General features: G+C 44.8%; 1 protein-coding gene across 1 annotated transcript; it reads left to right on the top strand.

The window, feature by feature from the left end:
- The first annotated feature begins 3,635 nt into the window (after positions 1 to 3,635).
- On the top strand, positions 3,636 to 19,155 carry polr2m (RNA polymerase II subunit M). Its single transcript, XM_085968722.1, has 4 exons — positions 3,636 to 3,869; positions 9,484 to 10,239; positions 10,650 to 10,860; positions 11,620 to 19,155. Exons 1-4 carry the CDS (start codon positions 3,757 to 3,759, stop codon positions 11,770 to 11,772), a joined length of 1,233 nt encoding a protein of 410 aa, XP_085824848.1. The 5' UTR covers positions 3,636 to 3,756; the 3' UTR covers positions 11,773 to 19,155.
- The last annotated feature ends 1,621 nt before the right edge of the window (positions 19,156 to 20,776 follow it).

Below are 20,776 nucleotides of genomic sequence, written 5' to 3'. Positions count from 1 at the left end.
CCCGTCCGACTTTCGGACTGCCGTTTTCACGCGCCCCGCTTCAGTCCCGCCCGCCGCTGGCGGGACTGGTCGTCGGAGCACTAACAAGCAATTATCTGCTTGTTGAAGTGGATTTTCCCGTGCCGTTGCGACTTTGGGGCTTTCCCCACCTGAAACACACCTGCGGGGAACCCCGCCGATGAGAGCTGGCGTGAAAACAGCTGGCTTGCTTGCTTGCAGCAGCAGGTCGCTGAGGGCTGAAGATATTTAAAGAGGCAGCATTTGCAGGCTGCAGGACCTTGTTGATCAAGGCTTGGGGGAACTATTTGAAGCCTTAGGAGCAGCTGCAGAAAGTTGGAGCCTCACACACTTCTTCAGTGTGAGCTCCTGGGAAGCCCCTCTCACCAACCTAACTCAGAACCTCCTCAACCGAGGCATCTGCTAGAAGCATGGGAGGCCTTTGGCACCTTCCCTTCCTGGCATTAGAGGATCTCCAACAGCAGAGGTGGCAGCAGCAGAACCAGGAACAGCAGGATGATTACCAGGAGCACCAGGCTGCTGCTCACTCACTTGAAGCTGCACAAGCCAGAAGGGGCCAGCGCTTGGAAGTGGCTTGAGAGCACCTTGCTGCGCTTTAGGGGGCCAGTGGGACCCGTTTCTGCACTGGCAGTCCTACTCAGAAGGACTTCCATGAAGATCTGGTTTCTCTGTTCAACAGATGGCCAACGCTCCTCAAGAGATGTGATTCTCTTATGAGCACTCACCATGTTTTCCGTATGCTGGCCAGTTATCTCCTCCATGGAGGATGCCAACCTTTCCATGGTGCTGCGTTCATGCACCAATGACTCCACAAAGGCTCTGCTCATGGTCGCTATGGACTCCTCCATTCGCTCCACACTCGCAGCGACCCTGGAGACAAAACCTGCCAGAGACTCCTGCATCTGTGCGTGGAGATCCATCACCTCTTCTCTTGCGGATGGACCCAGAGGCAGAGGGTCGAGATGCAGCGCAGCAGAGCTGAACTGGCAGAGCCCTGCGCCCTCCGACGAGGACTCTCCACTGCTGTCCCTGTCTCCAGAATCTGCTGAGGCTCATTTGTCAGCTGTGAAACACCAGGTGACAACACTACTCTATGTCCCAAAGGTCCCCCCGAGGTGTGAGTGTCTGCGCTGGTGCTGGGTGCGCTTACTTCTGCTGACGCTGCACCCTCAGAGGTTGGAGCTTCCTCTGAGGAGTCTGGCTGCGCAGCCTCTTCCTCCTCCACAGTGAGGACGGGGGCTCTGGATGGTACTCTGGGGGAGTAAAGGAAGGAGTTAGAGATATAATGTCAAGGTTCCTCTGGTGACTCCCAGCGAGTTGGCATCTGCTGACACCTGCATCCATGCAGCTTTGGTCTCAGTGGGAGGCCTCTTCCTCCCTGACCTAGGGAACAGGACCTCCCTGTGGGCCCTAACCCCATCCAATAATGCCTGCAGTGAAGCCTCGTCGAATTTGAAGGCAGCTCGGGGTCTGGCACTGGCCACAGCTGCTGCAGGCTCCTTATGCCATCCTGTATGGTTCATTTGGGAGCCTTCAGAGGATGCAGTGCTTGCCATGGACCTTGAAAGCACCACGAATGATGACATCATACTGTGGGGATTTCTGACTCGATTTAGACAATTAGCAAGGCTTCCCACATGCTGGGAATTAATTGGCCAATTGAGGGAAAATTGTGTGGGGCTGGCTGACACTTTTTTATGTGTGTCAGAAACCCCACATTCGGGGAAATCCGACCATTTCCCACACAAGCCGAAAATCAGGCCCGATGTTTTTAATTGCGGTGGATGCACATTCAAAGTGGCCAGAGGTAATAAAAATGTCCTCAACCACCACAGAAAAAACTATCACAGTCTTACGAACCATATTCGCCAGGAATGGGCTGCCTGAACAGATTTGCTCTGACAATGGACCACAGTTTGTGTCTGAAGAGTTCCGGAGGTTCTTAAAGAACAATGGTGTTAAGCATTACACATCCGCCCCATATCATCCAGCCACTGATGGATTGGCCGAGAGGTTTGTTCAAACATTCAAGAAGGCTATCAAGGCAATGTGTAATGAAGATATACCCCTACAACACAAGGTGGATAACTTCTTGTTTGCCTACCGGAATGCGACACATGCGGTTACCAACCAAACTCCAGCCATGATGTTCTTCAATCGAAGACTACGATGCCGCTTGGATTTGGTTAAGCCAAACGTCAGAAGAGATGTGGAGAACAGGCAGTTTCAGAATATGAATGAAAGGCCGACCAGGAGTTTTAAGATAGGTCAACCAGTTTTAGCCCGGGACTACCGCACTGAGAAATGGCAGCCAGGAACGATCTGTACACGGCAAGGACCTCTAATGTATACCGTGGACGTTGGAGAGAGCATTGTAAGACGCCATGCTGACCAGATTCTAGAGTCACTGGAAAACGTCAACTCCACACCACGATCTGATACACCTGGCGATGAAACCGAAGTACCAATTGCATCGACCGCAGAATCGGTGATATTGGAAGCAGACAAACCAAACAACAACATTGATCCCGACTCAACCTTGCCAGAAGAACCTGATATCCCAAAGAGGCGTTATCCAGACAGAATCAGGAAGCCTCCTCAAAGACTGAACTTATAATTGCTTAACTTCAACCAATGTATCTAGCAGCCGTAATTGTAATTAGTTATTATTTAGTTGTTAAATGAATGTTATGTACTGTTTATCTAAAAGGGGAGGAATTGTTGTGTATGTACCTTTAAGGGAATAACTGGTCTCAGACTGCAGTACCGGCAGTGACCACCCCTGTATAAAAGGCCCTAGCAGGCTTCTGTAGTTTCAGTTTCCAGGTTGTCTCCATTCATTAAAGACTTGTTATAATCAACTCCTGCAGTCCGTGTCTCAATTATACACGGACATAATAATTAACATAGCAACCCCATCTCCCTTTCCTTCCTGTCTGTCCATCCTAATTGTCAAATACCCTTGTATGTTTAGTTCCCAGTCATGACCATCTTGCAGCCATTTTTCCGTAATGGCCACCAGATCATACCCATGTGTAGTTATTTGTACCGTCAACTCGTCTATTTTGTTACGAATGCTGCGTGCATTCAGATAAAGAACTTTCAAATATGTTTTCTGACAATTTATTCCTGTTTTTACCCCTTTTACTACTTTACCATCATACATTCTTATGATTCTATTTTGTTCACATATAAAAAGGCTTTGTCGTTCACTTATATAGAAGATAGGAACAGGAGTAGGCCATTTGGCCCCTCGAGCCTGCTCTGCCATTCAATGAGATCATGGCTGATCATCCAAATTCAGTACCCTGTCCCTGTCTTCTCCCCATATCCCTTGATCCCATTAGACTTATTGCGTTACTCAGTAGTACATTAGTGAATCGCACGCTTGAGGCCTTCCGCGACCGGTGGGCACCGCGGGGACTGGAGTGCATCATCACCCCGGCCAACCAAATTTTAATTTAATTTGTTAAGGTTCCTTTAAAGTTTTATTAACTTACAGTCAATTTTGTTTAATCACCCCAATAAAAGAGTACACTAGTGAATTTAGCATGTTGTAGATTATAAAAAGGCAGCTGGTTCTGAGTAGATTTGCATTCTTGCTGCTGCCTCTGGGAATCACTGGAACAATAAAGTTGGAATGGTTGAAGGCGGCAACTTCCGGTGTGATGGCGGCGCCCTGTCGCGGGTGGTTGGAGCCGGGCCCGAGCGGCGGTTGAGTCCGTGTTGGCTTCGACAATGATGTCCGCGGGGCCCAATGAGCGCCAGGGTGCCGTGGGGGCCTTGCACCAGAAATCCAGGGGGGAGCTGGTGGAGCTGCTGAGGCGGCAGCTGAAACTTCTGGCAAATAAGTAAGCGCCGGGGCCCGGCTCACTGAGGGGGGAATGGACCGGGGCCCGGCTCACTGAGGGGGAATGGAACGGGGCCCGGCTCACTGAGGGGGGAATAGAGCGGGGCCCTGTTCACTGAGGGGGGAATGGAGCGGGGCCCTGTTCACTGAGGGGGGAATGGAGCGGGGCCCTGTTCACTGAGGGGGGAATGGAGCGGGGCCCTGTTCACTGAGGGGGGAATGGAGCGGGGCCCTGTTCACTGAGGGGGGAATGGAGCGGGGCCCTGTTCACTGAGGGGGGAATGGAGCGGGGCCCTGTTCACTGAGGGGGGAATGGAGCGGGGCCCTGTTCACTGAGGGGGGAATGGAGCGGGGCCCTGTTCACTGAGGGGGGAATGGAGCGGGGCCCTGTTCACTGAGGGGGGAATGGAGCGGGGCCCTGTTCACTGAGGGGGGAATGGAGCGGGGCCCTGTTCACTGAGGGGGGAATGGAGCGGGGCCCTGTTCACTGAGGGGGGAATGGAGCGGGGCCCTGTTCACTGAGGGGGGAATGGAGCGGGGCCCTGTTCACTGAGGGGGGAATGGAGCGGGGCCCTGTTCACTGAGGGGGGAATGGAGCGGGGCCCTGTTCACTGAGGGGGGAATGGAGCGGGGCCCTGTTCACTGAGGGGGGAATGGAGCGGGGCCCTGTTCACTGAGGGGGGAATGGAGCGGGGCCCTGTTCACTGAGGGGGGAATGGAGCGGGGCCCTGTTCACTGAGGGGGGAATGGAGCGGGGCCCTGTTCACTGAGGGGGGAATGGAGCGGGGCCCTGTTCACTGAGGGGGGAATGGAGCGGGGCCCTGTTCACTGAGGGGGGAATGGAGCGGGGCCCTGTTCACTGAGGGGGGAATGGAGCGGGGCCCTGTTCACTGAGGGGGGAATGGAGCGGGGCCCGGCTCACTGAGGGGGGAATGGAGCGGGGCCCGGCTCACTGAGGGGGGAATGGAGCGGGGCCCGGCTCACTGAGGGGGGAATGGAGCGGGGCCCGGCTCACTGAGGGGGGAATGGAGCGGGGCCCTGCTCACTGAGGGGGGAATGGAGCGGGGCCCTGCTCACTGAGGGGGGAATGGAGCGGGGCCCTGCTCACTGAGGGGGGAATGGAGCGGGGCCCTGCTCACTGAGGGGGGAATGGAGCGGGGCCCTGCTCACTGAGGGGGGAATGGAGCGGGGCCCTGCTCACTGAGGGGGGAATGGAGCGGGGCCCTGTTCACTGAGGGGGGAATGGAGCGGGGCCCTGTTCACTGAGGGGGGAATGGAGCGGGGCCCTGTTCACTGAGGGGGGAATGGAGCGGGGCCCTGTTCACTGAGGGGGGAATGGAGCGGGGCCCTGTTCACTGAGGGGGGAATGGAGCGGGGCCCGGCTCACTGAGGGGGGAATGGAGCGGGGCCCGGCTCACTGAGGGGGGAATGGAGCGGGGCCCGGCTCACTGAGGGGGGTATGGAGCGGGGCCCGGCTCACTGAGGGGGGGAAAGGAGCGGGGCCCGGCTCACTGAAAGACCTCTTTATATAGAGTCTTTCACGACCACGGGACGTCTGAAATGCTTCACAGCCAATGAAGTACTTTTGAAGTGTAGTTGCTGTTGTAATGTAATAAACTCTGCCATTTAATGAGATCATGGCTAATCATCCAAATTCAGTACCCTGTCACTGCTTTCCCCCCATATCCCTTGATCCCTTTAGCCTTAAATATATCTAACTCCTTCTTGAAAATATTTAATGCATTGGCCTCAACTGCCTTCTGTGGTAGAGAATTCCACAGGTTCACCACTCTCTGGGTGAAGAAATTCCTCCTCATCTCTGTCCTAAATGGCTTACCCCTTATCTTTAGACTGTGACCCCTGGTTCTGGACTCCCTGACCATCGGGAACATCCTTCCAGCATCTAGCCTGTCTAATCCTGTTAAAAATTTTATAAGTTTCAATGAGATCCCCTCTCATTCTTCTAAACTCCTGCGAATATAAGCCCAATCGACCCAATCTCTCCTCGTACGTCATTCCTGCCATCCCAGGTATCGGTCTGGTGAATCTTCGCTGCACTCCCTCCATGGCAAGAACATCCTTCTTCAGATAAGGTGACCAAAACTGCACACAATACTCAAGGTGTGGTCTCACCAAAGCCCTGTACAACTGCAGCAAGACATCCTTGCTCCTGTACTCTAATCCTCTCGCTATGAAGGCCAACATGCCATTTGCTGCCTTAACCGCCTGCTGCACCTGCATGCTTACCTTCAGCGACTGGTGCACAAGGACACCCAGGTCTCGTTGCACTTCCCCTTCGCCCAATCTATTGCCATTCAGATAATAATCTGCCTTCCTGTTTTTGCCACCAAAGTGGATAACCTCTCATTTAACCACATTATACTGCATCTGCTGTGCATCTGCCCAATCACCCAACCTGTCCAAATCATACTGGAGTTTCTCTGCATCCTCTTCACAACACACACGCCCACCCAGCTTTGTGTCATCTGCAAACTTGGAGATATTACATCTAGTTCCCTCGTCTAGATCATTAATATATATTGTGAATAGCTGGGGTCCTAGCACCGATCCCTGCGGTACCCCACTCGTCACTGCCTGCCACTCGGAAAAAGACCCGTTTATTCCAGCTCTTTGCTTCCTGTCTGCCAACCAGTTCTCTATCCAAGTCAGTACCTTACCCCCAATCCCATGGGCTTTAACTTTGCACGCTAATCTCCTATGCGGGACCTTATCAAAAGCCTTCTGAAAGTCCAAATACACCACATCCACTGGTTCTCCCTTATCTATTCTACCAGTTACATCCTCAAAATTCCAGTAGATTAGTCAAGCACGATTTACCTTTTGTAAATCCATGTTGACTGTCTGATCCGGTCACTGTTTTCCAAGTGCTCTGCTATTACATCTTTTATAATGGACTCTAGCATTTTCCCCACTACCGATGTCAGGCTTACTGGTCTATAATTCCCCATTTTCCCTCTACCACCTTTTTTAAATAGTGGGGTTACATTAGCTACCCTCCAATCCATGGGAACTGTGCCAGAGTCTATAGAATTTTGGAAGATGACCAGCAATGCATCTACTATTTCTAGGGCCACTTCCTTAAGTACCCTCGGATGTAGATTATCAGGCCCTGGGGATTTATCGGCCTTCAATGCCGTCAATTTCCCTAACACCATTTCCCTACAAATACTGATTTGATTCAGTTCCTCCCTCTCATTGGACCCTATGTTCCCCGACATCTCTGGAAGGTTATTTGTGTCCTCCTTTGTGAAGACAGAACCAAAGTATGTATTTAATTGGTCAGCCATTTCTTTGTTCCCCATTATAAATTCCCCTGATTCTGACTGCAAGGGATCTACGCTTGACTTCACCAATCTTTTTCTCTTCACATATCTATAGAAGCTTTTACAGTCAGTTTTATGTTCCCTGCAAGCTTACTCTCATACTCTTATTTCTCCCCTCTTAATTAATCCTTTTGTCCTTTGCTGAATCATAAACTGCTGCCAATCCTCAGGTTTGCTGCTTTTTCTGACCAATTTATATGTCCTCTCCTTGGATCTTATGCTATCCCTAATTTCCCTTGTTAGCCATGGTTGCGCCACCTTTTTTGTTTTATTTTTATGCCAGACAGGGATGAACAAATTCTGTAGTTCATCCATGCGATCTTTACGCACGCACAGCAAGCTCCCACAAACAGCAATGTGAAAATGACCAGATCATCTGTTTTTGTTATGTTGGTTGAGGGAGACATATTGGCCAGGACACCAGGGATAACTCACCTGCTCTTCTTCGAAATAGTGCCATGGGATCACTGAGGGGAATGAAAGCGGTCTGATGCCTGTTGTGACCAGCAGTGACATTTCAGCAGAGCTCAGAGGGACAACTGCTGGTGGTGTGGCTTTAACTTGGTACTTACTGAGCTCTCCTACTCACTTCTATTGAAAGAATTATCTGTGGCAGATCTATGCAGGCCAAGGAGAACCTGCTAAACGATTTCCAACCTCCCTGCATTTTTCGTGAAGGCATTCAGTATGAGAGGCGATATATAGTCAAGAGTACAAGTGGGTTGGCTGAGCTCTTCATATGATGGCGCCTAAAGAACAACCTTGTGTTTATGTACCATGTCCCAAAGCGCTTCACTGCCAATGAATTAAATTGAGAAGCGTAGTCACTTGTTTTGAGGGCAAATACAGCAACCAATTTGCAGACAGCAAGCTGCCACAAACAGCAATGAGATGAACGAACAGTTACCACTATCTCTGGTATTACAGGGTGAATTCCACAATACAAATAGACAAAAGTGCTTTTATATTTGGCATTTGTGTTCTATCAAAGTTCTAATCTATTTTGGAACCAAAGTGCAAAAGACCTAGAAATATAGCAAATCAGTCAGCATCTGTGCAAGGAACAGATAGTTAATATTTTGACTTTGTCCCCTTCAGAAATGAACAATTGGTTCAGAAAAAGGGAAGGACAAGCAGATAACGGAGGACGTATCTGTTGAATGATAAATGATGTGACAATCAGCGTGTTCAAGTCATTGACAGAAGCATTAAAGAAATAAAAGACATTAAATAAAGGATGCGTGAATTGCTATGGCAGTGGTAGGCCTAAGGAAAAGTGAGAAAATGGGAGCAATGAAAAGCATAGGCAACTTGGGCAACATCATAGGAATTGCTTGACAATAAAAGACCTCGTTCCATATAGTTCACCTATCATTCTGGTAGTCCCATGATACAATGATAATGGAGTTGTTGACGAATCATAGCAATTGTTCTCTATCAATTAGTCTACAATAGACCCAGACATGAAACAGAAACCCGTGATGGGCAGCTTTCGGAACCATAGGTCCAAAGTCTAATTTTTCCTCCCAAGCTTGCTACACTTACCACATGTCATGTCTTAAATTAGACAGAGCAGTGAATGACTGATCGCAACTTCAGGATTTCAATGTTTAGCTGCGCATGCGCTAAATCCTGAAGTTGCGGTCAGTTTCAGAGGGGTAATGACAGTGAATGCTGACAGTTCGCCGTCATTACCTACCGCAAATTCCGGGTCATTGGGTCTACCAGCACTGAACAGAGAGAGATCAGGTCAATAGGGAAGGGTGCTCATTTTAGCATTGTGGGGAGCGATGTCTGTATGCTGGCTCCAGCTTTATAGACTCACGTCTTTGCTGTCCTGTGATCCAAACTACAGATGCACCAAATGTAAAAGTGCCTCAACTGTGCAATGGCCAGATTCTGGTGCCAGTCTTGTTTACCTTACACTACTGCTGATAAAGTAGGAGGTGCCATCGGTAGTGGTGGTGTAAAGGAAAGAGCCAATAGACCTTAATCCATGCATGCAGTGCTTCCCAAATGCCAACCATCATGGTTTGAGTTATACAGTCTGGTTTCTGAGTGGACTCTCTTGTATGGGACTCCATTAATGAATCCTATTAAAAATCCTGTGGGTGAAAATGTGAGATGGAAAGTAAATTCAAAAGAAGTATACTTAAATTAGGTTATTGAAAGTCCAGATTAAATGGACCTGCCTCTCTCTCAATATGTATCTGCTTCCTTAGCCAACAACTTTGTAATCTAACACTATCTAATTGTCTTTTATTTGTTCAGGAAATTTATCCAGAGCCTGCCAGACAAGGGTAAACGAATCACTGAGTTTATAGAGAAACTAGAAGCAGCAATTGCTCAGCATGAGGAAGTGGAGCGAGCAGCTGATCTGCTTTCAGCAGTTAAACTGGAGTTTCAAAAGCAGCAGAGGGAGAACACTTCGGACGAGGCGGTCCTCAGTAATGAGAATGCAACTTCAACTCTAACAACAGGGCAAGTTATTAGAAACAAATTGAAGGATTGCGATGAGGCTGAGAAAGATCGATATGTTTTGTCAAAGGTTGGTGTCGAAGGAACTATAACCAAAGAAAGCTCCAAAGTATGCGTTAAGAATCAAGAATTAAGTCATGAGAAACACAGAGTATTGGAGAAAAAGCAAGCAACTTCAGGAAGCTACACAGTCAATAGTGAGAACTCGCTTGATTCTGTGGTGGGCAGCCAGAGAACCGTAGGTATAAAGCAGGAAAAAAACAATCCCATCCATTCACATAACACCGCAAATGACCTGGAAGCAGATTTTGTCAGCAGAACTGACTTGCTTAGTGATAGACTGGACGAAGTGACTCTGACAGATAATGGGCACAGAAAAGTACGTCATGAAATGCAGGAAGAACCAACTTTAAGCAGCAATGTAAAGTTCAACGTTAATCCCTTTCAAACTCGGCACCACCAAGTAAAGAAAACTCCTCATTACGTTGACATACTGGAGCAGAGAGCCAAGAACCCAGTGGTGAAAAAAAGACAATTTAAAACCAACCAGTAAGTTTTACCTCTGGTTTGAGGTACTGTGCATGGATCTGGCTATCTGCTGACTGAATTTTCTGTGCATTGTTAGATCTTGCAATTTAGATCCAAAATATTGGGGGGGAGGTTTGGGCCTCTAATTTCAGAGTTTTATATTCAGATAATTGTTACTATATTGTAGCTTGCTTTGTTACTGCTTATGTTTTGCTTACAATTAAAGATGAAAGATTTTAGTAGAATCCATGTTGCTAGTTCTTCTGCCAGTAGTGCTATATGAAGTCCTTTTAAATACCGTAATGTTATGCAACCCCAGAAAAGTAAGCTGTAAAATATTGCCTTTGTAAGGTTCGCATTACACGTGATAGTGATTTTCACGGGTTAGATGGACTTTCAGTGTGAGTATTTTTTTTTTTTTTTTACGTCAGGCCAATATCTGGATCCTCTGGTTCACCTCCAGCCCAGTCACCTGGCAGATCTGCGCTGAAACTGTCTCCAGCAGAACAGAGGCTAAGGGACCGGAAACATCTTGATGAGATCACGGCTGCTAGACTGCCCCCACTTTACCACTCTCCTGCTCAATTACTGTCTCTAGAAGAGTCTGGAGAACTACAAGTATCACAGAAGCAAAAGTATGAGGTATGAGCAAAACACATGCAATAAACATGTGCTTGCCGTTAACATTTACAACTGACAAAGCACTAGTTATATAAAATTACAATGTATGCATATATATTTCCATTTTTAACCCTAATTTATAATATTGCCTTGTTTCCTTTCACTACCGCAGAATTTAAACTCTTGATTCCATACTGTTTAAATATCTTTTGTGTGCTTGAAGACAGTAATGTAGTAGAACCTGCTTCTAAAGAACTTAGGGTATGGGGAAACTGCTCATCATGGAAAATGTTCAGTATTCCAGTTCACACGTGGAACTAAATGGATGAAATTGTTTGCTTGTAATGAAAATCTGAGCTCTAATCTTTTATTATTTAATCCATAAGGGAAATGCAAACTGTGTCTTTAGCGATCAATCTCTTAATCTGTCTGCATGGAAACCAAATCTCTCTAATACTTCAAAAAAAAGTAATTCCAGTTCAGGATTCATTCAGTTTTGAAATTGAACCTGTAAGAAGACTATTTAAGTTTCACACTATACTTCAACCTGAGAAATAGTGATTCTAAGACAGTAATGTAATTGAGCTTGGCATCTCCGTTGCTCCTGTTAGCTTCTCATTGCTAGTATCAAACAAGGTTTTGTTCAAAAGTGGTGAACTATTAGACGTTTGTTATTTTATACATGGGTACGTCCAGTAAGTAAACTAGTTACGTAATAAAAGGAAACTTGGATTCTTTTTGCCTTGACCTTCAAATTAATAGAAACATTCTCTTTTACAGGCCATACAGGCCAAGCTAGCAGCAGAAAAACTAACACAAAGGTTGAACATTAAAATAATGAACTTTAACCCGGAACGTGCAGCTGCTACAACGTACCGAGAATATAGGGATCAGGGAGACAGCAATTCTTCAGAAGAAGATGATTTAACTTGAAGATTGACAGCTGTGCTCCAGTAGTGACACTTTAGAGGCTGGAAACATGTTTTCCTTTAACAAGATGGCCTATCCATGCAAATACTCTTATTGCTGTACTGATGCTTATTGATACAACATTGTGATCGAGGGTTTTCATGCACAACCTTACAGAGGCTAACACTGGTTTTTTCTATTTTTAACATTTTAAGTGAATTGCACCAGCGTAAGTATATTTCTTTCTGTAAATGGCTTTGATGAGAAATCTTAGCCATGATGGTGTGTGGTTTATGCAATTGAAAAGGCATTAGTCCAAAAAATGGTAATTGTGTTGAGTACGTTCAGTTTGCACCAACATGGTTTGCACCAACGTGTACCTTGCTGCACTGTGCATTTTTGTTAATTCAAGCAGAAGCCTCTTTGTGGAAGCTATTTTTATATTTTACAACCGGGTAAAATTATAGTTGAAAATACTGATCAGTTGGAAGTATTTTATATGCTTTGTTGCTTCAACTGTTTTAACTTAAGCTATTATGAGAATTCTGTGGAGAAGGATCTGAAAGTTGGGGAAATTATTTCCATCACTGAATATTGGTGTTAAATTCTGTCACTAAAACAGTGTTATATATAAAAGAATGTGGGATTAGTAAATTGCAACATTCAAAGGATTACTTTTGTAAGAAGTGTTTAGTAGCTGCTTACTGACCTGTGATATATTGGCCTGCAGTTTCCGCTCAATGGCGCTGTTTTTTTCGGCGCAATTCAACCAAAACCGGTGAAAAAAAATCTCAATTTTAAGTGCAATTTGCAATCAGCGCAACTCGAGTTTCCACGATCTTTTGCGGTAGTTTTAAAAACATTGTGCTGGAAGTAGGCTCTGCCTGCAAAAATGGCCAGGCCCCCCAGGGTGAATTAGTCAACATTGGGAGCTTCCGCTAATTGCGCTCGTTTGCAGGCCTTGGAGGAGGCTCCAAAAATGAAGCTGGTTCTTTTGGGCGCACGGCCACTAAAGGGTACATTTTAAAGTGCAACTTTTGTTTTCATTTACTAAGAAACTGACTAATGTATCCCAATATAACTAGAAAATAGTTTTATAGATTTTCTAAAAGTGAATTTCAGTAATTTAATACCGGGTTACTCAGAAGTGGCGGATTGACACTGTGTTTAAAAATGCTTATTTTTTGTGATAAACCTTATTTTCAGCTGTTTTAATCAAACTTCACTAAGTTACCACTTAAATATATGAAGGAAATTAAAAAAAAAACAATTTAAAAGTCAAATTACGTATTAGAACGTTGCCCGATTGCACTGGTTCATGGCATATTTTGCATTCGATGATATATTTGAGTGGAAACTCGGGGTTGGGGGTGGTGGGGTGGGGAAGAGAGAGAACACTTTCAAAACGGATCCAATTTGCGCCGGAATCGGCAATTGCGGCCAAAGTGGAAACTTCCCCTATTGTCATACCAATGTATGGGTTGGAAAGATATGTAGGAGTGAATTAGAGATTTGATGCAAGTCTTTTTTATGCTATTGCTAGCAGCGGCTCCATTTAAATTACTTCAGGAGTCAGCTGACACATTTTAGCCACCTTTCATTCACAGTACAATGTAAATTAATCCAGGAGATTGGAGGGAAGTGCGTCTGAGCTTTGACACTGTCTTGTTCCACCTATGTTATTTGTACTTGAAACAATCATGCTCATGACCGGTTTGGACAGGTTGAGTCATTCTCTTGTACCAGCACCAGCCTATTTTATTTGGATGATTTAGTCTTCATCTAGCGTTTGGAACCACATCCCGTTAAGAGAATTGGCAACTTCGGGAGAGGAGAGAAGAAAATTGGAGGAGGGGGAAGAAAAAAGCTATCCTTAAGTCATTTTCTTAAAGGTAAACGGGAGACTGGCAATCTCTATAATTAGTGACTGCATTTGAATTGAAATCTTTCAAAGTTGTGCATTTTTGCAATGTTGCCAGCGAGTCATTCACTTCAGAAGAAAATTGATCATCTGATTTTCATTACTAGAGGAATTTTACCTCTTTTTTTCCTCCCCCTCCCACCCTCATCAAGCATAGCTTTGCCAGTTAATTTACAGTATACATTGGCCCAGAATTTGCGGTCTTGAGGACGGTGAACTGGCGGCGTTCACCGTCATTTCACCTTTGAAACTGACCGCAACTTCAGCATTTAGCACATGCACAGCCTAATGCGGAAATCCTGAAGTTGCGGTCTGTCATTCACTGCTTCTCCACAGGCTGCACTGTGCACCTCCCCCCCCGTCCCTGTCCCCCCACACAGCCGGCGATCGGTATAATCTCTGAAATCATGGAAACTGACAATAAAGTCGACTCTTCCGCAGTAATTACACTGTTAAATACCCCATTAAAAGTTAGACCCAAAGGGAATAGGTGTAACTGGGGTTTTAACAGTGTATTGACTACTAAAACAAAGGTGATGGCCCTGAAAAACTAATTTTAATCTTGTGGAGTGTCAAAATTATCCATTCTAATAAAAATCAAAATTTTTAAGAAACTTAAAAAAAATGTTAAGTTTGTTCATCTTTATTTCAGATTTTCCTTTTCCCCAATGTGAGAGCCCCAATCTTTGTTTTGCTCTCTCTAACACTTTTAAAAAGTTAGAATTTGAAGAGTTTATCCACTTCCTGGTTCACTGTGAGAATTCTGCATTTTAATTAGCTGTTTAGACAGCTTGTTGATGTCACAGCAGCATCGCACTAGTGCGTTCCCACCATACTCTGTAGATTTGAATTACATGTTGGAAAACCTGAACATCTCGCCACAGAGATCGTGCGATCTTTGTGCGAAGCTTATTTCAGGGCCAGTGGCAAGTGCCTTTGCTTCGCCGCTGACTGCAAATTCCGGGCCGTTATATCTTCATGCTATGTATTAGCAGTATCGCAACCCAAAGTGATAAAGTGAAGGCTTGTTGCATTTAGGCTGTGGCCCCCTCATGCTCCATTGTGGAGTTGTTTTGGATTCTGTTTACTAAACATTGTTTAATGTTTCTTCCAAAGAAGGTACTTTTTGTGCATTTACCTTAAAGTCAAAGTGCATTTTGCTGAGCAGCTGGTTAATTCAAGTTAACACAATACAACTGTCCCAGTTGGTCTCTGTTTATCCTTCTAAAACTGGTAGTTTTAGTCTGCAAGTGGACACTCTTCCCCTGTTGTGACACTGTTCTCTTTCTGTGCTGTAAATGGGGAGCGCTGTTTAAAGCCAACTGTTCTGATTCACAATGTTGCATTGGGGATGCTTGACCCAAAATATTGGCTCCAAGGCTAACTGGTAGTTTTATAGCATAAAAACACAATAGTGAGGGATGGCACTAAAAATATAAGGATCTGCCTTTATAGTACTTAGAATTTTATGATGCCAGCAGAATACATTTCCCTTTCAATATCTAAGCATAACTAGCCCACTTTTTTTTAGCATTACTGTGATGTAATCCTGATGCATGCCATGGTTAAATAAATGAAGAGGGTAGTAAGATTTTCTGCTGCGTCCATGGTCTCCCTTAACTGTTGAATGTAGTCCATCCTTTGCTCATCTAAACATAGTGTGCCTGATGCATTTGGGCAGTGATGCAGATGGACAATCTTATGAAAAAAAAATTTGTGCTTGTTGGAGTGAGGGATGTTAGTGCTGGAGCATGGGAGTATACTAACCAAGTCTTTCCTTACCATCTGAGTCAACTGAAACCCTCTTGGGTTGTTTAGAAACAGCTTGAGGAAGAGGATCAGCTATGGTAAGAGAGAACCACAGAGGTTGAGAAATTATTGTCGGAGTTGAGTGGACATATTTCCTGAGTATATACAGGTAGACTACCTTTTATCTGAACTTCCGAAAACCGAAACCCTCTAAAAACCGAAGGTTTTTTCGTTCAGCGTAAGTCGTGCGCACGACATGACCAGAGTGGCGCACGACCCCGACCCCCCCCCCCGCCGACCCGGACCCCCGCCGACAAATTTCCCAGTCTTATAAAATACCTTCCGAAATCCGAAATTTTCCGAAAACCGAAGCACGGCTGGTCCCAAGGTTTTCGGATAAAGGATAGTCTACCTGTACTGCAAGGTTTTAGTGTTGGCTTCTCTGATATTAGATATGAAAGGGAGACACTCAGGCTCCATGGGAGGATTGAAAAGAGGAACATGTTCAAATAGTCTAGGGCTTCACTGTGCAACAATTAAGTAAATACAATAGGGTGAACCACTGTGATGTTCATATCACAGAATCTACAGTGCAGATAGAGGCCATTTCGGCCCATCGAGCCTGCACCGACACATATCCCACCCTATCCCCGTAACCCCACGTATTTAATCCCCTAACACTAAGGGTCAATTTATCATAGCCAAATCAACCTAACCTGCACATCTTTGGACTGTGGGAGGAAACCGGAACACCCGGAGAAAACCCACGCAGACACAGGGAGAATGTGCAAACTCCACACAGACAGTCACCCGAGGCCGGATTTGAACCCGGGTCCCTGGCGCTGATGAGGCAACAGTGCTAACCACTATGCCACCGTGCCCCCCATATGATGGGTGGTGAGACTCAATTAAATGGTTTAACATCTCTACATCAAGACATCTATTGGCTCTTGAGTGACTGCGATAAAAATATAATTTCACAATTTAATTTTATTCAGAAATTTATAAATTCTGCCTGTTGAACTCAAAGCCTTAAAATTTCACCCAGGCCCTAGATTTGGGGACAATGTATAAGAACCTAAGACATTGGAGCACTTACCTTTTAAGATAGATCTGGAATGGTATAAACTCATCCTTATCTTGGAGGAATCTAAAATTTGACAAATTCAAAGAAACTTAATTGCTTATATCTAATAAAGTCCAAGCCCTCATTTACTTTGGACTTTTCTTGCCTTAAAGATCAATATGCTTGAGAAGATAATTGAAAGAGTGCGAGGCACATACACTTTTGTGGAGATCTGGTACCCCCTTAATCAGTACATTTACAATGCTTAGGAGTAAATGTGAGTGCGAAAGCTATGCCTTAATCTCTCCACCAATCCTTGCCCTAGGTGGTTGCTTGAACCCTGGGATTTTAGGAGACTGTGCTCATGGTTTCTGTTCTTTCCTTCTCTATGTTTTAATATAAAATTTACAAAGCTAAGACAGGAGCTGGCATTGAATTGATTTGGATACCAGATGGCCCACAGCTGCAATTTCCTGATTGTCTTGTGCAGTTTGGAAGCAAGCCCTAGTTATAAAAAAAATAATCTCTGGATCAGTGGAGCCAGATATAGAAGAGAGCACACGGTGCTGCAGACATATTCAGCACAAGATTCTCCACAGAGGTTTCTAGACACCACTTTGGTTTCATATGGCAGCAGATAATTTGTATCTCAAACAGTTTTATTGTCTACCTCTTTGCAAAGCTGAATGTAACCAGCTTTTTAAAATAATTTACAATGAGATAGAAAATTGAGCCTCGTCAAATTCTTACACATTTAAACCAGAGTAAAAAATACCAAATCTTCACATTAATTTCTTTTAAACTGTGGTGTATGTTAGTTTAGGGTGTGACAGTCAGTGATGTGCACTGTGTGGTGTATGTTAGTTTAGGGTGTGGCAGTCAGTGATGTGCACTGTGTGGTGTATGTTAGTTTAGGGTGTGGCAGTCAGTGATGTGCACTGTGGTGTATGTTAGTTTAGGGTGTGACAGTGATGTGCACTGTGGTGTATGTTAGTTTAGGGTGTGGCAGTCAGTGATGTGCACTGTGTGGTGTATGTTAGTTTAGGGTGTGGCAGTCAGTGATGGGCACTGTGGTGTATGTTAGTTTAGGGTGTGACAGTCAGTGATGTGCACTGTGTGGTGTATGTTAGTTTAGGGTGTGGCAGTCAGTGATGGGCACTGTGTGGTGTATGTTAGTTTAGGGTGTGGCAGTCAGTGATGTGCACTGGTGTATGTTAGTTTAGGGTGTGGCAGTCAGTGATGTGCACTGTGTGGTGTATGTTAGTTTAGGGTGTGACAGTCAGTGATGTGCACTGTGGTGTATGTTAGTTTAGGGTGTGACAGTGATGTGCACTGTGGTGTATGTTAGTTTAGGGTGTGGCAGTCAGTGATGTGCACTGTGGTGTATGTTAGTTTAGGGTGTGACAGTGATGTGCACTGGTGTATGTTAGTTTAGGGTGTGACAGTCAGTGATGTGCACTGTGTGGTGTATGTTAGTTTAGGGTGTGACAGTCAGTGATGTGCACTGTGGTGTATGTTAGTTTAGGGTGTGGCAGTCAGTGATGTGCACTGTGTGGTGTATGTTAGTTTAGGGTGTGGCAGTCAGTGATGTGCACTGTGTGGTGTATGTTAGTTTAGGGTGTGACAGTCAGTGATGTGCACTGTGGTGTATGTTAGTTTAGGGTGTGACAGTGATGTGCACTGTGGTGTATGTTAGTTTAGGGTGTGGCAGTCAGTGATGTGCACTGTGGTGTATGTTAGTTTAGGGTGTGGCAGTCAGTGATGTGCACTGTGGTGTATGTTAGTTTAGGGTGTGACAGTGATGTGCACTGTGGTGTATGTTAGTTTAGGGTGTGGCAGTCAGTGATGTGCACTGTGGTGTATGTTAGTTTAGGGTGTGGCAGTCAGTGATGTGCACTGTGTGGTGTATGTTAGTTTAGGGTGTGGTGTATGTTAGTTTAGGGTGTGGCCGTCAGTGATGGGCACTGTGTGGTGTATGTTAGTTTAGGGTGTGGCAGTCAGTGATGGGCACTGTGTGGTGTATGTTAGTTTAGGGTGTGGCAGTCAGTGATGGGCACTGTGTGGTGTATGTTAGTTTAGGGTGTGGCAGTCAGTGATGGGCACTGGGCACTTTATTCCAGAGTGAATCCTATCTGGGTAAGTGCATCAGGAAGTCTGGAATATAAACGTTCCTGGGATATGGCTTCACTGCAACATGGAAACTCTCTCCTGTTTGCTTGTGCTACGATTCCAGAGACAAGGTTGCGAAGAGCATACCACACATTGGCTAATCATCATGTAGTGCTAATAGTAATTGAAAATCAACGACCTAGAATCTTTCTCGACCGAGTGGATGCATGGTGACAAACAGCTTCTGCATGAAGTATAGCTTTTCTTTGCTGAGAAAACACAGATATGGTAGAAGACCCACAAGATTATTTAAATGTATGAGTGACGATTATCATGAGTGGGATATAAATTGCATTGCACTCATCGTCATAATGTATTCTGTTTGTAGCGTATTAAATTTAAACATTTGGAGGTGAAAAATTAAGTTTGATCTAGTTAAATAATTTTAAAGCAACAAAACTATTTTTAAAAACTTCTGTGAGTAGCCTACTTTGTAGGTGCGTTTAAAAGGTGTAATATGGCTGCAGTGTATGGAATAAAATGAGATCTTATCATTTATTTAGCCCTTTGTTACTGTTGTTTATTTTAACACAGTGAGAACTTTGATAGAACCTGGCATGATGCACCTTGTGTTTAAAATTTATAACAACCTTTCAAAAATTGATAAGATGATGGCGAGAGGATAGTAGGGCTGGAGGAGAGGGCGTAGAGCCCTTGTATCCTAAATTTAGATGTATACGTTCTTCAACAGCAGTATTGGATAAAATATAAAACGTCAAAAGTAAATGCTTGATCGGCAACTATAAAAGTATAATGTGTTGAATATTTAGGTAGAGGACAATTTCAGATATAAGTACTTGTGAACCTCTGCAGGAGATAGAATACGAACAGGACAAAAAACCAGCAAGCACATCTGTTTTCCATGTGTACAGTAATATTTATAAACTCTTCAAACATCTTTGGCCATATAGTTTATTAAATGAAAGGATATCAATCCACACTGACAGCTACATGATTCTGCTTCTTCCCTACTTTATGATAAACATATTTTATTTCTTGCACTCTTTTGCTTTAGATTTTATTTCAATGTTGGTTATGAAAAAATGCCATCCAGATTAATTGCAACAGTTGAATCGTCATAAACACACAACTACTTTGCTCAGGAATTTTAAGCTTAGATAGGAATTTTTAGAAAAAACAATATTGGGCTGGTGTTTTGCATTGTGAACCTCCTGGTCTTTATGTGTGAGAAGTGCTGAGAGAGTGGCTGCCAGTGGATTTCATGATAAAGGCAATACAATGCATTAAAAGAGAATGCCAGAATCCTGCAGGGGACACTTTGTACACAGTTGGGGTGATAGAATAGTGCTCGAGTCATAAATGTTATTAATGTTGGCTCTACCTATGGTGTAAGAATGTGTTTCCAAATCAATGACTCCTGAACGCATCGTCTGAGGGGATGCGGTGGCAGGTTTAGATAACATGGAAATATGTTGATTGGATATTTGTTATTTTTAGTCGTTGGGTGCCCTGGGTTGTGATTGAGTGTCTCATGGCGTTATTTCAGTTCAATAAGTTTACAGAAGCGATATCTATATGCGGATTGGGAACACCATTAAAAAATCCATATCCAGTGGATAAAATGAGCGGAAGTATGATCTAAAGATTGACTCACGGATGGGCTTCAGCAAAGACACACATGGAAAACTCATGTATTGATTTCACGCAATCCTGGAACAACTTTGTGTTTATTCCTTCAATTTTCCTCCTCTCCAGGTGATAGCTTATACTGGGATTTGGTTCCATTGCACTGGTAACCTTCCAGAACCTGAGACATTTTTCATGTGTGAACCCTGTGTTATCAGGTTATTCTCCAGGCGGGGTGACACAATCGAGTGCAATCTAGTCATTCAAAATAACGGCTGGGGACCCTAACAGATTTTTGCCCATCCAATTCCAGGGATGTTGATGTTAATTGTAACACTCCCACTACAGCCTTCAGTGAGATTAGTAAACTCACACGTGAAGACTCACCTGTTGTTTTCGGGCCAGTCCTGTAACAGAATGAGACAATTTTGTGTCAGGATAGCCCGGGGATTGACACTTCCTGGTCTGTTTGGCTCAGCAGCACACCTTAACCACAGAGCAACAAATCATATGGGGTAGAGTTTGCGCTTTGGGTG

The sequence above is a fragment of the Somniosus microcephalus genome, chromosome 27 (assembly GCF_052327205.1).
Source record: "Somniosus microcephalus isolate GS21.2 chromosome 27, FLI_Smic_1.0, whole genome shotgun sequence".
NCBI classification, from domain to species: domain Eukaryota; kingdom Metazoa; phylum Chordata; class Chondrichthyes; order Squaliformes; family Somniosidae; genus Somniosus; species Somniosus microcephalus.
The sequence above is the reverse complement of the archived record's forward strand: the minus strand, read 5'-3'. Positions and strand labels throughout refer to the sequence as shown.

What these genes read in the sequence shown, in the direction of transcription:
- polr2m (XM_085968722.1), top strand. Translation starts at nt 3,757, where the DNA reads ATGATGTCCGCGGGGCCCAATGAGCGCCAGGGTGCCGTGGGGGCCTTG. An exon ending in AGACAATTTAAAACCAACCA is followed by an intron (nt 10,240 to 10,649) that starts GTAAGTTTTACC and finishes TTTTTACGTCAG; the next exon opens with GCCAATATCTGGATCCTCTG. An exon ending in CACAGAAGCAAAAGTATGAG is followed by an intron (nt 10,861 to 11,619) that starts GTATGAGCAAAA and finishes TCTCTTTTACAG; the next exon opens with GCCATACAGGCCAAGCTAGC.